This window comes from Genypterus blacodes, unplaced genomic scaffold (assembly GCF_046128005.1).
Source record: "Genypterus blacodes isolate CSIRO-AG114 ecotype Tasmania unplaced genomic scaffold, CSIRO-AGI_Gbla_v1 ptg000030l_1, whole genome shotgun sequence".
In the NCBI taxonomy this organism is placed as follows: domain Eukaryota; kingdom Metazoa; phylum Chordata; class Actinopteri; order Ophidiiformes; family Ophidiidae; genus Genypterus; species Genypterus blacodes.
This window is the reverse complement of record NW_027466843.1, coordinates 4045578-4061568: the sequence shown is the minus strand read 5'-3', so window position 1 is coordinate 4061568 and position 15991 is coordinate 4045578. Positions and strand designations below refer to the sequence as shown.

At 42.5% G+C, this 15991-nt stretch overlaps 1 protein-coding gene across 2 annotated transcripts; it reads right to left on the bottom strand.

The window, feature by feature from the left end:
* Nucleotides 1–83: 83 nt before the first annotated feature.
* On the bottom strand, nucleotides 84–12738 carry p4hb (prolyl 4-hydroxylase, beta polypeptide). 2 transcript variants are annotated; one of them, XM_076145798.1, is made up of 11 exons: nucleotides 12408–12738; nucleotides 10397–10603; nucleotides 8791–8924; nucleotides 8488–8625; nucleotides 6860–6964; nucleotides 6431–6556; nucleotides 6045–6245; nucleotides 5780–5900; nucleotides 4666–4847; nucleotides 3435–3551; nucleotides 84–1707 (listed from the first exon to the last, which is right to left on the bottom strand). In XM_076145798.1, exons 1-11 carry the CDS (start codon nucleotides 12544–12546, stop codon nucleotides 1630–1632), a joined length of 1548 nt encoding a protein of 515 aa, XP_076001913.1. In that variant the 5' UTR covers nucleotides 12547–12738; the 3' UTR covers nucleotides 84–1629. The 2 variants fall into 2 exon arrangements, with proteins under 2 accessions (XP_076001913.1, XP_076001914.1); XM_076145799.1 differs by having other exon boundaries at nucleotides 84–1704.
* Between the last annotated feature and the right edge of the window lie 3253 nt (nucleotides 12739–15991).

The window sequence follows — 15991 nt, the reverse complement described above, 5'->3', positions numbered from 1 at the left end:
CGAGCCGGACGCACACCTTCATTTTCTTCACATTTGTTTTTGAAGAGTTTTACAGTGCTACAAATAAGATATTAAGACAACAGTATTTTTAGATCGTTTATTGGCCACCATTTCACGTTTCCACATCAATTTGGATATGATGGAATGCTTTGTTAAAGTTCCCCCACCGCTGCACAGCTGTCAAACCCATCACCTCGCACCATTTAAACCTCCCTTTCCTGCAGAACACGCGCGCGCACACACACGCACACACACACACACACACACACACAGTACATTCATTCCCTGTCCCAACAGAAAATAGGGACTAGTCATTCAGCTCATCACATCTATACAGATATGATCACACAGCAAATAATACACCACTCCCACAGCACACTACACACTCATTCACCACACACACCGGCATGGCGATGAGGATGATGGGTTGAGCTAAAACGAATGCAGGAGGTACAGTATGGGTGAGGGGGTGGGGCTATGCAATTGTTCCCTCCCCCTTTCAGGTATAATGGACACTTCTCTCAGACCAAACACCCTCCAAAAAACCTACCACAAGCTCATAGCTCCCATCAAGTAACAATTACTAACCACAATAAATCTCTAATTGGCAAGTATGCAGTGCGACCTGACCCGACATTCCAGGTCTGAGAGTGTGTCCATGGGCCAACTCTGCCCCAGCGAGGCCAACTGGCTACAGCTGGGCACACGGGTACACAGTTTAAAATGACAAGGCCTAAATTAAAAAAAACAAAAACCTTACAGGAAGTAATTAAATAAAATAAGACCCCCCCCCCCACAAAACAAATATTAAACTTTGTTCCTCTTGGAAAATAGTCAGTAGCAGGTATGAGGAGACTGAACTGAGAAATGGCTGCAAAGGGAATGAAGAAAAGGAAAAGTGATCCCCCCACCAAAGAGAAAGAAAAAGTTGGTCTCAGCTACAGATGGGGGGAGGGGGGGGGGGGGTTGGGGTCCGTTGTGCTACTCAGGACAAACTGTGGGAGTTTAGTATTTAATCAAACATATCTATAGAATGGCCCCAAGTCCCCTGAGTGATGAGTCTTTACAAAACCACCATTGAAAACTCTGAACCCCTCTGAATTTAGCCTCAGAGGGATAAGAACACTGGCAGCCCCCCCCCTAACCTACAAACACACAGGTTATATCACTAAATTAGTTCAAACCCATACTGACCAAATAGCAAAGAGGAGGGGGGGGGGGGAGCAAATTCTTCAGGAAATCAAAACTTTGAAAAATGGATCTCAATGCCACTTTTTTTTTTTCATTTGGTTTGAACATATACAAGGCAAACTGTTGACGTGGAGCTTTGTAGAGAAGGCATTGAGGTCTCCCGTGGAGGTGTTTGCGCTGATCCACCGAGTCACCGCACGGTTGGGACGAGACCCAGGCTGATCAGAAGGTGTGAGGTTGCAAATGTCACGCCACTGATGGACTGACTAACAGACTGGCTGGCTGGTCGGCTGAGACTGAGAGGCAGTTAAAGGGGAAGTATTAATGTTCACAGGACAGGGAAGGTCCACAAGGAAGTGAAGGTGGTAATGGTGACTGGTTGGAGGGGTTTTGGGGCGGGACTTGTCTCCTCTCCCGCTCTCTCTTCTCTGCCTGCTCTTATAACTCGTCATGTCCGTCATCATCTTCGCCGTCGGAGTCCTCTGCGTGATCGTCGTCCGTGTCATCCAGATCCTGCTGAACAGAGAACGGTCACTTAAGACAGAAGCTTTGAATCAAACCAGGACTGTAGGGGCTTTACCTAAAACTGCATTCATTAGCTGAATGTAGTGTAACATGATAACTGTCCAGAATAACAGACTGAACTAAACTCTTGTCAAGTGATGGCCAAAACTTATAAACCTACAAACAGCAGAAACAGAGCAACATTTGCATCCTAACTGTGTTGTGCATATAGTCATCTTCAAAATCCGTTCTCCATTTCAGTGCGCTTTCTCCTTGGACGAATGCGTTTCTTTAACTTCTTAGGGCTCATCCCTCCCTCATTAACACTGCCGAGTTGCCCTTGAGCAAGACACTGAACCCTTTGGTAGCAGATCACAACGTCATAGCGGGGCGTTTTGAGTGCATTGTTGTAATTGGGTGTGTTACAAAACCAGTTGCACCAAGACCCTTTTGAGGAACGATCCCTGACCCAGACCAACTTTGGAGTAGTTTGTTAGCAGTGTGAACTATTACAGCAATCTGATTGATCGTAGTACCAAAGAGGACCAGGTACACAAGTCAAAAAGTATGTTAGCAACCATAAAAGTAAATGTATACAAAATAATCTCCCAAGGGTACGACACTGTGTCTAGGTCGCAATACAGGTGACATCTTTTTATGTCAGGCCATTCCCTCCCTTCTGTTGTGAGGACAGGTGGGCTGAAGAGATACGACGCAAACACAGGAAGGGGTTTGTGTGTGTTGACTGCACTGCCGCACGTGTCACTTTTATCTGGAGGCTCAAGTCTCCAGGCAGCGACCAGAAAAAGTTTAGAACAGCTGCAAAAGGCATTACAGCACAGCCATCAGCCGGTCTGCAATTAGATTACCGAGAAAGAGGCGTGGTGGCTGTAGTGCAGAGTAAAGATGCTTGTAAACCAAACACAGACCAGTTTGAGCAAGACTGCCTCTGTGCGTCAATGCGGCAGAGATGTGGCAAACACCCGTCCATCCACTGGCTCCTGGTATGTGTCAGAGTCGCTGATTCAACTCTATTGTCTATCTAACTAGACTGCATTATGTCGAGGGTTTTCTTCCACGCTGCCCCTCTTACGTACGGTGCCAATAAACCAAATAAAAGGCATTCTTTCCGCGCATGTTCCAAAACTAATCAAATTTTGTTCAGTCATACCCTTTGCCCCATAAGTGGGTCAGTGTTAAGGTCACAAGCTTAACTCCTGATGAGGGTTGGTCTCGTGGATCTATTCTGGGTTCCCCTAGACATGACGCAAAACATCGCTCCAAAAAGCACTGGGGTTTCAACAAGAGTAACATGCAGGCATCTAAATCTGATCCAAGACAAGTTTATATTTAGCCTCAACTCCAAAAAGAAAGTCTCAAAAATACGGAAGGGGGAAGTTCTGGAGCACACGGTTAGTTGAGCCTTTAATAAGGTCCAGCAACACTTCACTTTGACAATGACATCCCATAGGATAAATGGTTAGTTGCTGCATCTTGTTAGAAGCTGAATTTGTGGCAGGGTTTCAGGCAGCAAGTCTGCTGATCCAAAAGCTCTATAGGACTGCATAGTTTGGTGCTACTGGTGCCATCAATATATTCTTTACTTTTAGAGGCCCTTCGCATAACTAAGTCATTTAACTCAATGTTTGCATCACATATATTGATTTAAGCATGTAAGATTTTTTACAAGACCACAACTATGCTGTAACTGTACTGCTTTCTATAACGCATCATCTTACATCTGCATCGAGCTCCTCATCCTCATCTTCCCCTGCAGGGGCACCACCGTCTTTGCCACCACTCTCCAGGAATTTTGTGAAGCCTTCCAATGTTCTCTCTCCATTGTAGTCAATCACCTGTTAAAGACATTTGAGAATTGTGATCAAGGTTTTTTGAAGGATATAAAACAAATTATTTCTATTGACAGAAAAAAAACAAAAAACAGGACTTCCAGGTTCCCTGAAATAGAGAGAATAACCTCTGCTGTCCACTGAGTCGTGCTGAAACAGCCATAGCTTCAAAAGAATATTCAGTTTTGTACAGAAATTGACATGAAAGTTAAAGTTAACAAAAAGTTAGGAAACAGATGGTGTGTTTTCTGTTTAAGGGACGAAACATTCATAATATCTCTGAGCCATAAAAAGCTGGACATGTCCGTATAAATGGAGGGAAAAAAACAATATTCTGCTTTCAGGTGATCCCAGTAATTTGTCTGAATTGGGGGTCATTTATGGGAACTAAAATAGCAATAATTCAGTGGTACCATTACCAAGTGAGGTTTGAATTTGGGAGGACACCCAAAGGACATCTGCAAAGCTCTGCTTAAAAAAAACAGATCTTAACTTCAGTCACTTAATCCAGCCATAATGTCCTGCCACTCAGCACTGTCTGCAGCATGGCTGCCTCTGCAGCTCCATCCTTTCATGGCCTCCTCCTAGCTCTTTTGCATGCTTCATTTCAGTAGGGTGATTGGCTAATCCGCAGAGTTACTAGAGAGTGCCTCCACCATCTAAGACTGCTTAACCTTCTGGCTGAGGCTTCTCCATAGACCCTAAGACTGCTTGAATGTCTTGTCAATAAAGAGGTGTTAAATTGTGAGGCTTGTGCCAACTGAGCAGAGTGTCGTGTGAGTGAAGTCATCAAGCAGGAATCTATAACACTTAACGCCAATATTATGGTATAGAAACTCTAGGCCAGCAGCTCCAGTTTCAGCACGTGGTCGGCATTACCAAGTCAAGAGGAACTACTGACACAGTGAGGCCTCTACAGCAGGGAATGTAGATCCAAATACACCCAGATCACAACTGTAAATATACAGTATGTAATGATCAAGAGATCAAACCTGAGAAAATATTCCATGCAGCATCAACAGAAAGTAGAGATGTGGAAAGCTTGAGTAAGCTGGAGATTCCAAGGAGGAAGAAACCAGTGTTGGAGCTATAGATAAATACTCAGTAATGGGTCACCCACCGCACGTTCTTCTCCTGCTGCAAAGAACTTTAGTGTTGGGAAGCTGTGGACTTTGACGGCGTCGATCTCATTGGCTGTGGAGTCCATCTTGGCCACAATGATGTCTGCGCTGCCCTGGTACTTCTCACCCAGCTTTTCCCAAATGGGAGCCAGCTGTTTGCAGTGTCCGCACCAGGGTGCATCTGCAAACAGGAAAGATTCACATCAGAACGGAAAAATGAATTTGCTAATAAAAAGGACACCCATTTGTGATTTGATTACACATGTAAACCTTTTGATTTTTTTTAATCTAATTTTTTTTTAGCTTCTTAGTACTTTCTCTTTGAGATCTTTTAAAAAGAAGATCTATGTATTATTTTACTCCATAGAAACAAGCACAGATTACAAAACAATGCATCTACGCCATGGAAAACGGTAGAGACAGAACTTTGTATTTCAGCCAACCATTAAATGATTGTCTTGTTGGTAATCTCTGGCTGTTTGGGGTCAGACAGGTGTGCTCATCCTGTGCCATAGCTGGACGGCACAGGCAGACAGGCACAAAGTCTGTCACATGCACTCTGCGCTTCATGGCTTTTCTCTGCTTTGGCTGACCAGCAGCTGACCCCCGCCCCCCTCACCAGTCGGGGAATATGGGCATCTTCCCCACTGTGCGTGACTCATAAACCAGTTTAAACATCCAACAAAGGAAAACCTCCAAAAATATTTCAAATCTGGGTGTGAATCACTATAAAAAAAACTTCAGCAACTTTATTCACCCTGCTCCTTTTGGCATTAGTGTCAGTGTCCCATTACAAATGAATTTGCAGAGTGGGCTGAGGGGTTTTGAGCAAGCCTCCAGCATCAACTCTTAGGTATCTGAAGAGGGCTTAGCAGGGGGAAATTGGGATGGGTAAGTTTCGGGTTTCAGACACTGAAGCTGGAGGGCTTTGCCAAATCTCCCAACTATGAGACAATCAGGTTTAAGTGGCTAAAAGTAACCCATAAACAGGTAACATGTAGGCAGTCACATTGCTATGGAATTCTCATGTAAAAATAATCTGTCAACTTTGTGGTTATAGGAACATAAAAACATTATATGAGTAACTAGGAGGACACAGAAGAAGGCTCTTACAGAACTCCACAAAGACGTTCTTTGTTGGATCAAAGGCGACCTCCTCGAAGTTCTTGCCGACCAAAACCCTAACAGGGGTTTTGTCCCAGTCCTCAGGGATGTCCTGGCTCATCAGATGAGGCTGTGAGAGAAGAAAAACACCAATACTTAAATGCTCAATTAACTATGTATCATTTCATTTTGGATCAGTCTAAAAAAGGGCAATTTGTGCAAGTACATCTATATTTGTGTGTATTCTGTACTAAATACCCTCTCCAGCGCTCACCTTGAGTTTGCCATCAATAAAAAGTGTGCAGAATTCAATGATTTCCTCTGCTGTGATGGCGTCACTGACAGGCTTGTATTTGGTCATTTCATCTTCCAGTGTGATGAGACGGATGGCGGGACACTCCTCCTTTTTCAGGCCAAAGAACTCCAGGATGCGCTGGTTGTCGTCCAAATCGCTGTCGATGAAGATGAACAGGATCTGGACAAGAAAGATGGAAGATGTCAAAATTTGATTTTAATCGTACGGGACATTCAAAATATTATTTATGATTCTGTGAGCACCTTGTAATGGATGTACATTGGTCATGCAGGAATATACAGTTTATGAACTTATGACATTGGTAAGAGTTTCATACAAATACTCCATAGGGACAATTTACTTACTCGGCCCTTGAAGCCCTCTGCAGCTTTCTTAAACTGGTCCATTTTGGCCTGGAAGTCATCAGACTCTTTGGGCAGAAACATGAGAATGTGGGACTTGATCTCTCCGCCAAAGATTTTAGGGGCAGTCTGCGGAAAACAGAAAAAAACCCAACCACATTTGAAATATGATTAGCAAACACACAAAGGGTTACATCATTAATTATGCTTTGTGATTGATGAACAGTTGAGCAGCTTGGTTTGAATGAAAACAAGTTATTCCTCCAGTCTCTATTAGTTAACTTGACCTATTTGATGGTACAAGAGGATATTCCCCCAATTAAATATTTAAAGGGTCTGATGCGATACTTCCAAGCTCAAGTTATCATTTTTGGATTAGCCTGTTGGGAAGAGATGGCTGTGCGGGCAATATTGGGTGGTGACAGTCATTACCTGCTCAGTGAACTCAATGACCAGAGGCAGCTGGTTGGCCTTGACAAAAGCCAGAAGGCCCTCTTTGGTCAGCTCTCCATCAAAGGTGTTACGTCCCTCATCAAACTGTGGAGACAAAACATAGAAACATTCAGGCGAGGGGCCAAAACACAAACATTATCCATTCACCTAGTGTGTCCATCTACTCTGCCTGTGAACACCAAACACCGATTTACCGCACAAACCCTGGTAACCCGCAACCCAAATCAACTTTTATTGGGTGTTAAGAATAGTAGTGGTAGATCTATGCCAGGCAGCACTTACTGGCACACAATGGGAGAGGGGCGACAGCTGGCTGGGGGAATAGTGCTAAACTTAAGGGCACTAGCCAACACTGTGAAATGCAAGCCGTAAGCCATGATTGCAATAAACATGTGAAAGATCTCAGCTGCTTATTAATTATGAGCGCCTGCACTGGGACCGTTTAAGTGTGGGTATAAAGCCTGTGTGTTTGCATCTGGGTCAGTTTACAAGCAGGAATCACAGAACTGTTGTCTGAGTGCCAATATGAAAGAATATCATTTGTGTGGCACAGGAAGACAGTTTGGGTTTGTTGTCTCTTTAGGTAACTACAATTAGAACTGTTGGAATAACTTAATTAAAAGCAGTAACTACTAAAAAAAAAAAGGAAAAATAGCTTGAAAAGTAACCTCAATGAGAATACACTCTCCTTCTATACAAGTTTTAAAAATGTAATAAATAATTGTTGGAAACAGTTCATATCTCTAAGTTCTCATCCTTGCATTCAAACAAGAGCAGTTATCATTACACCCTTTTTTTTCATCATTTTATATGGTAGCTCACATGGTACAGCCCCTTTACACGTTTGAAATCTATTACAGTGAACATTGAAGTGAAGTTTGACTCTCGATATCAAATTAGATGAGAATTTGATAAAACTACTTACTAACCTGCCTAACATTTATGGTTAGTCACAGAACTTTGAACCCTTTTGCACAAACTGGTATCGGTATCATTTAGGTCAGAGAGCATTTAGCTTTCTTATCGCCGAGCCTGATGAGTCAACACAAGGTCAAAAGAGTCAAAAGAACCAACTTGGACTTGAAGTAGATCATTAATTCAAACAGCCCTCATACCTATGGGTCTGTCTGTGTCATAACACATACAGTATGTTTACTTTTTTTGGCTTTCGCTCAACATGCTGCAGTCATTCGGTGGGAAACGCCGGATGGAAGGCACACGGCGATGGCGTTTAATGACCTCAATACATAAAAGTCTCAAGCCAAGATTAGAATAGGCAAATTGATACTGTGATAAATTGAGGTCAACAGCGTCACGTTACAACGGTGTTGAAAAACATCAGGGTGTCTTCAACAGCCTCCACAGTAAACTCTTATCCTTATGAAAGTGATTCATAAAAAGACGATATTTAAAATGATTACAAGTCTTGTCAAAATCTGTTCTATGGTGAGACGTCCAGTAGGTTCGAAACGCCATAGGTTTGAATTTACAGGCAGGTTTTTGATCTTTAACTGCTGTGTGTGGATGCTGAATTTACAGGTCGGTGTAAGAAACTAAAAACATCTGCTGGATGGTAATGGTGACCCAATCCAAGAACTTGAAGTTACCTTCTTGAAGAGGACAACACTGTCCTGGGACACCTCAAACTTGGAGAACACAGCGTCGTCAGAGGTCATGGCAAACGGAATCTCATCAGTTGCTTCAGCTGCCTTTTCGTACGCCTTCATGCCAGCAGACTCGGCATCCTACGGGGACATGAGGCAATTTTGTCAATACACAAGAGTATACACGTGATTCTCCAGATGCTTTTTTACTTTTCTGCTATTTAATTGCAAGAGGAGCTGTACAACAGAAACACTTCATTTAGACTTTAATTTTACCAGACCAAACCTGACAGACGGGCATTGTACCTTAAAGAAACCGATGACTGCCACTTCATTGTCAGCGATCAGAGACTCTGCCTCTGCGACTCCTGCCAGGGGGGAGACTGCTGGACCTGTGCGCTTCTTCAGCCAGTTGACGATGTCGTCGGCCTGTCTGCCAGCTGCGAGACAACGAGACATAAAAGCCACAGGCCAGAAATGAAACCTCAACATCTTTAAGTTAAAAGGCACTTTAGTAGAGGAGAACATTTCACTGCATCCACTGTAGGCACTCTGAATAACTTCAGTGAAACCTTTTTACATTTTTAAGCAAAGAAAATGAAATGTTTAATGCCAAAAAGCAACAATTTCTGATTTCAAATATCTGGCATATTGTTCTTAAGTAAAAAAAACAAAAAAAACAAGCATCAGCAACATAATGAGTCCCTTAAAACCTTGCATTAATAGGAAAAATCTTCAAAAACTGATGTGACTAAGACGTTTGTGGCCACGTCAGGATTAACATGTGATGCAACAGGGTAGTAACGCCCGGAAACAACCACTAAAGAGGGACTGAACAAACAGCTGAAGTTATTCTGCACGTGGTCTTGTTTGGTGCGACATGAGGACGTGAGAGGGAGAAAGGAGTTCTGGAAGCTGGACTACAGTCAGAGGATTCCTTTCCACGAAAAGAAAAGAAAAAAAACTTCCCAAACACGTCTCCCCTCCCACCTCTGGCAGAGTGAAGGAGACGTGAGGAAATGCACATCGCCTCCACAGGCCGGGGTGTAGCTCCGTGTCAGCATGTGGGGGAAAGACAGGAGGAGGCCCTGCCCACATTTCACCACACTCGGATTACTGTGAGCTCATTGGCTGACCGTTGATGCAGGTCAGGTTACGGAGATAAGGGGGCGGGGTGCTCCGGGCCGGACGATTCATGAAAAATAATTTTATTCTCTCCATCATCTCTATGCAGTCTCCCCTAAATAATATTTACTTACTTTACTTTGACAGGGTTTGCTTAAGATTACATCACTTTGTTCAGTAACGTCAGTCTCATTCTTTGGTAGCCTGACATCACATTTACAGACAGATGAGTGTAATTCAAGCTGTAAATTTAAACATGCGTCACTAAATCTATTGACTAAACTCCATTCAATATAAACTCAAGACTTTAGAGTGGGTGACTCATCACTGCATGATCTAAGCAAACCAGAGGGAAACGGAGAGTGAAATGCAGTCACCAGATGGGCAGAAATATGACTCCAGTGTGAGGCTACATGCAGCTGTTAGTCTTGCTGGCTGTGTGAATAAGCAATTGATAGTCAATACTTTAGCCGTAAACATCTCAATATTCTGCCAGTACATTGGGGCCGTGTGTGATCTAGAATATGTTTTCCTGCCCCCTAGTGGCAATGGGTTTAATGCGGCATTAAATTGTCCTTTTTTCAGACTCCACAACAAACTTTAAATGAATATATTCAAAGTTCAACAGGTGCTTTCTACTGCACACTATGCTTGCAATGTTCTTGAGTGGCACTTATTTCAAGATGGCGGGTGAAAGAATCTTGTACACCAACAGACAACTTCCTGCGATCTAACTTTGAAGTGTGTGATGCCACATAAGTAAGTGTGTACTGATGAAAACACTCACCAGAGTACTCTTTGGGTGACTCTTTCTCGCCACCCTTGAAGAACTTGATGGTGGGGTACCCCCGCACGCCGTACTCCTGGGCCAGTTCGGTTTCTTCTGTTGCATCGACTTTACCCAGGCGGAGTGCTGAGCCCTCGGCCTTCAGCGTGCCTGCAGCCTTGGCAAACTCTGGACCCAGAGCTTTACAGTGGCCGCACCATGGGGCATCTTTGGAGATGACAGACAGAAGGTTAATATGGCACACACACAGCTTTGAATTATTGTTGATTGGTAACTTAATCTGTGTGGTCAACTTTATAAATGCAAGGAAAAAGCCTGCTCATAGGAAGTCATTACTCAAATATGGTAACATTTCATTTGACAGAAACAATGACAAATGGAGGTGAAGTGACAAGGGCCCAAACTAATGACTTAAAGATATACGCCTAAACAATTACTAAAAATCAGCACCAATTTATTCTGTACTGACCGTGCCATCAATTAACTGTTGTGGCACTAGACTAAGATTCTGTCCTGTTCCCGCACGTCAGAGCTAAATGAGAAAATAAATTAGTAATTTCCCACGGGATAATAAACTTTTATCTTATCTTATAAATGATGCTTCAAGAGTTTAACCGCTTTTGAAGCTGTCAGTGCATTATAAATGACTACTTCTATTAACAGGGTTTTTCTTATCAATTGCAATGATTCACACAGAGGACAACGATCCATCAAACTCCTTAAGAATTAGTTTGAATAATTCAAATGAGTCTAAAGGTACTTCCTGCTGTGATTTCCTGTGATGTTTTCCAACACAAACGCATGCTTAAAAGCACATTCAACGTTTGGACAGGAATTTCCCATCTAAGGCCACCTAAGCAGCAATCACACTGAGCTGAAACGACCTCAATTGCATCACCGTAGACTTCAGTGAGGACAAAACTTCCTTGTTCCAATCGAGTCTACATAAATGCACAGAGTAAAGTACACGTCAACCTAGCAGCCCACAGAGATCCCGCCCTGCTGAGAAACCCACGATTAAACAAAGGACACTGTCCTCCCACCCTACGCTGATTGGACACTTCTGACAGCCGGCTGTGATTGGTTCCCTCATCTGCCACTCAAATCCTCCTCAGGTCAACAAGACTATACAAAGTGCAAAGGGAAAAGTCTGGAGCCCGCGGGCTACACAAAACTTTCCAAATCTCAGCGATCCAGTAAACCAGTTCCAAATCAAATTCATGGCAGTAGTTAAATGAAATGTGCGTTGCGGTGGCGAATCAGTGAAGCAAAACTCAAGCCAGATATGAAAACCTTCACAACGAAACCGCATCTAGTAATCGAAAGTTTAACAAGACTGGCTATCGAAAGAAGGAACACATCCTGCACGTTCCTACGGCATGGTTATTAAAACAGAAAATAATCGTGGAAGTATTACACCAATTCAATGAATAATTACGGCTTGCTTCATAATTACGTCATTGCCTGATTAGTGATTATGATTTATACAATTGTGATATGAAGCGTCACATTTACCCGCTTGGATTGAAGAAATGGGTGCGTTTGCCAGAAACCTAAATTATGTGACTTACTTTAGAGGCAAAACTAGTTCAATATGCTTGAAATGGAGGATCTGGCAGAGACACGGTGGCTCATCTTATACATCTGCTGTGCCAAGTTTGATATCCCACCAGAATCCATCTCCCGTTTAGAGCTGACGGCAACTTAGCTCGGTGAAGTTACAATATTTTTTGTCAAAGATAAACACGGGCGCATTTACAACGTCTCCTCCATAATCCACACAGTTTAGACTAAGATAGAATGGTTAACGGGTTGGCAGATGCGTACATTCAGTCTGTGATGCAGCATTTGCCCAAACATCGGGACGAACGTCAGGAACTTGTCACAAGTGCCAAAGTTTAGCTTTAGAGCTAACATCAGGCTTAAAATGAGCTAGCTAACCAGCGGCCCGGGCGAGCCCCCCTCAGAGTAAAGCCAACGTTACCCGGGGAGAGTTTGTCCTCATACTTACAGAATTCAACAAGGATGTTGGGGTGCGCTTTCAGTGCCTCGTCGAAGTTACTTTTCTTCAGCACCAGGACATCCTCTTCCTCGGGGACGTCAGCCCTGCTGGCCACAGCCAGTGTGCAGATGAGCACAAACTTCAGCATAGCTGGTTACCGCAGATGATTCTTCCTGACAGGCGTACAACAACAACCGCACACACAGCTGGCTTTGCTTCGAGTGAGGAATGAAGCAAAGTTCCTGGCGTTTTCCGTTTGTTATGCCGGGACGGTAGCTGGTATTTTGTGTGTACCGCTACTAACGTGGCACTGCGCGCAGAAACCGGAGGGTCAGACTGTAGTGCGCATGCGCATTTATCAGGCCCAAAGCAGTTCGTGTTGAAATGTGAGTGGACCGCTGCGCGCTGAACCCGGAAGTGAAAAAGACGACTCTCTCATACAGGCGTCATTATGGAATAACGCGTCTTGCAATATATGTACGTGCAGTTTTGCTTCCTCTCCACCTAAAATGGGCCATTTCTTGGATGAAATTGAGAAACAGCATTTGTCACGAGCACAACTAACTTTAAAATTTTCGACAGAAAACACAACTCTTTTTTTCCTCCTCTTTTTTTTCTTTCTTCTATTCTTCACTTAGCCTTTGTTCTCTTTTTGTTCTTCTGTTGCAGCTTGATGTGTCCATGATCCGTTTTGTGGAAGTTGTTGTCATTATTTTTCCCCTCTCTATGTATAAAAACGAAAAAAGGAAACACAGTTACAAAATCAAATTTGTACTTTGGACCGTAACCACCTCGGTGTTCACTGAGGTAACAGGTAATTATTCCATAGTGAAAAATAAGAATCGTCTAAACTCTAGAGACTCTAAACAACTATCAACCAATTGGCAAAGCAGAGAGAACCCGACTGAACACAGTGCTGACAGAGATTCAGCAAAATAAACACAAGGAAAGCAGCAGGTGAATCTCAGTAGAGCAAACACTTTTCATTAAAATGCTAGTCATTAAAATAGTAATTATATTAATAAGAGGAAATTCCACTTGTACTGATGCCCTGAAATAAAGTAAGAATTGCAACATACCTCCAGTGGCTAACTTGGGAACATCACATTCCTGTCACAATCCAAGTTCATCAGCCTGGCATAAACCACCACAGATAATGAATATCTCAATTATCAAAATAATATGGTTACATTATAATAAATAATAGGTTACATAGTGTACCACTCCAAAACCCATAACTTACAAACAGTACATCTTAATAAAAGTTAACATAACTTAGTCTCGGAAAAAAGTTGGTGTGTCTCATTTCCACGAATTTCACATAACTCAAAAATGGATTGTTGAAGTAAAAACTGAGTTTTGGATGCACAGTAAGAATTGGCGATATAATTCCAGTTTCTTCCAGTTGAATTTATCACTATAAAATGTAAGTCCCACTGATGTGCTGTTGTAATGCTGAATATGGCACAGGATTTTTCAATTTTTGTTTTTATTTCAGTTTATAAATCATCGCATGGTACCCAAGTAACCCAAAGAATGCATTCAAATAATTCTTTATCATTCTTGAACTATCTAGTGTAAACAATTTGATATTAGCTATACCAAGGATTCTCCCTCACCCTGGCTTCAGCCCTGCATGAAGGCAGCACATTCTGCTTGATATTCTTAGCACACAGTATGCAATATACAAAGTAAAAGTGTAAAAGTTTGTTTGAATTCCAGGTTTAGAGGAGAATGAGAATGATGATAAGCAGGCTAGGCAGGAACTCAAGAGGCAGAGGCTAAAACTATTTTACGCTCACATATGCATCAAAATTGACAAGAGTACCGGGGTCAGAGTGAAACAGGCAGACATCTGTACAGCTTACATAGGCAGGTTGTAATTGGGAAAGAACAGGGCTGGAATCTAAAGGAAGACAGCATTGTAACCCGATTAAGAATAGGACAGACAGGATTATACACCGCATAAAACACCCGAAGGAGCATACACATATTGTCATCATCCAGAAACCGTAAAGTAAGCATTTAGAGCTCTCAGCAATACAAAACACTGCAAATTTGCTTTTAAAGGTTCTCCTTGAGAGAATTTAGGAGGGTCAAGGGAGATAGGGGTTATGGGTAATAAGTACAGCTGGGTTGAGAGGTCTGAAATGAGGGAGGATGTTGTGGGAGGGTCGGCGAGAAAAAGAAGTGACCGTCACTGTCGGCAAGAAGGTCGTACTGCACCAAAGCTGTTCCATTCATGTACAGAAGACATGACATGAACTATAGAGGAATAAATCATGTCATTGTCGAGAAAAACACAATTTCGGAAAGACACATCTTACAAGTCAAGTCCAGTCAATTTATTTGTATAGCCCAATATCGCAACCAATGTCTCTAAGGGCTTTACAGACCTACAACATCAGGAATATTCCCAACCCAGCCCAAAGCTCTCTGGGAAGACGAGGAAAAGATGAAAACCTGAATGAATAAGGGAAAAAAAACTCAAAGAACTCAAAGAACAAGTTTTACTTTACAGTTCTTCACTCTTATTGTATATTTTGTAGGAAGAAAACCATCTGGATAGAAGTAAAGTTTGACCAATACAGATTTACAAAAATATTAACACTATATCCAGCAAATGAATTTGAATGTGCTGGCTGTCCCATGCTTGTCACTGTGACATGGTAAGTCTACTTGCTAAGACTATCTCTGCCATGTCATCTAAACCTTTGCGATTACATCATTGTCCCGTTTCAACATAACCTTTGTTGGCTGTGGTTAGCTGCTGTCGCTCTGTTTGTCATCCATTTGTCTTTATTAACATGAATATTACACAGCCTGCTTCTCTTTATTGTTCTAGTTCTAGTTTCAGTAATGAACTGGTGGGAGGGTTGATTAATATGCTCTGAGTCACTTTAGCATGAGAAGAAGGGTTAGGGCTAGAGTCAAATTCGTTTGAACAAGTGAACATTCAGAGAACATGTACTTGTACCTGCAATGATTATGGCTATATGAACTAATCCAGACCCCCCTCAGACTTTCACCTCTTCCCAAACATGACATTCAAACAGGAACAGTGAGTGAGTGCTCACACTTACGGGAGGTATTGCAGGGCAGGTTCAACAGGTGCAGGATAAGGAAGCTCTCAGAGAAAATAAGTATAAATCAGCACGTGGGAGAAACAAGCTCTGTTAAGACCAACTGTCAACCAAACAACAACAACAACAACTGGAAATACAGTTAGAGAGGAATTTGTTGACAGAATACAGGAAATGCAGTTGTTAATAAAAAGATAGACATGTGTTATGTGCAGATGCTCAAGGCGGTAACACATTTAAGTCATGAAGTACAGTACTTGAGTACATGTATTAAGTTACTCTTGGCCCTAGCTCAACACAAAACATAATCAGGTAGAGAGTCTGATAGGATTTCCATAGAAACATGGAAACTAATCTGTTTAAATGGCTAATCTCATGTTTAGTGACTGTCTTTGTACACGAGGAGTTGAGGGAATGTCCACAGTGCTCAGTGGACTGCTATTTGCTTTCCTTTAGCTAGATTATGTTGGGCCAGCCCACTCTTGTTTGCTGCATCATCACACTGTATGT

Excerpts from the sequence above, each read along its gene's own strand:
- p4hb (XM_076145798.1), bottom strand. The coding sequence starts at position 12,546 with ATGCTGAAGTTTGTGCTCATCTGCACACTGGCTGTGGCCAGCAGGGCT. Across the intron at positions 10,604-12,407 it reads CAACATCCTTGTTGAATTCT|ATGCCCCATGGTGCGGCCAC; the intron begins GTAAGTATGAGG and ends TCATCTCCAAAG. Across the intron at positions 6,557-6,859 it reads TCATTGAGTTCACTGAGCAG|ACTGCCCCTAAAATCTTTGG; the intron begins GTAATGACTGTC and ends TGTTTTCCGCAG.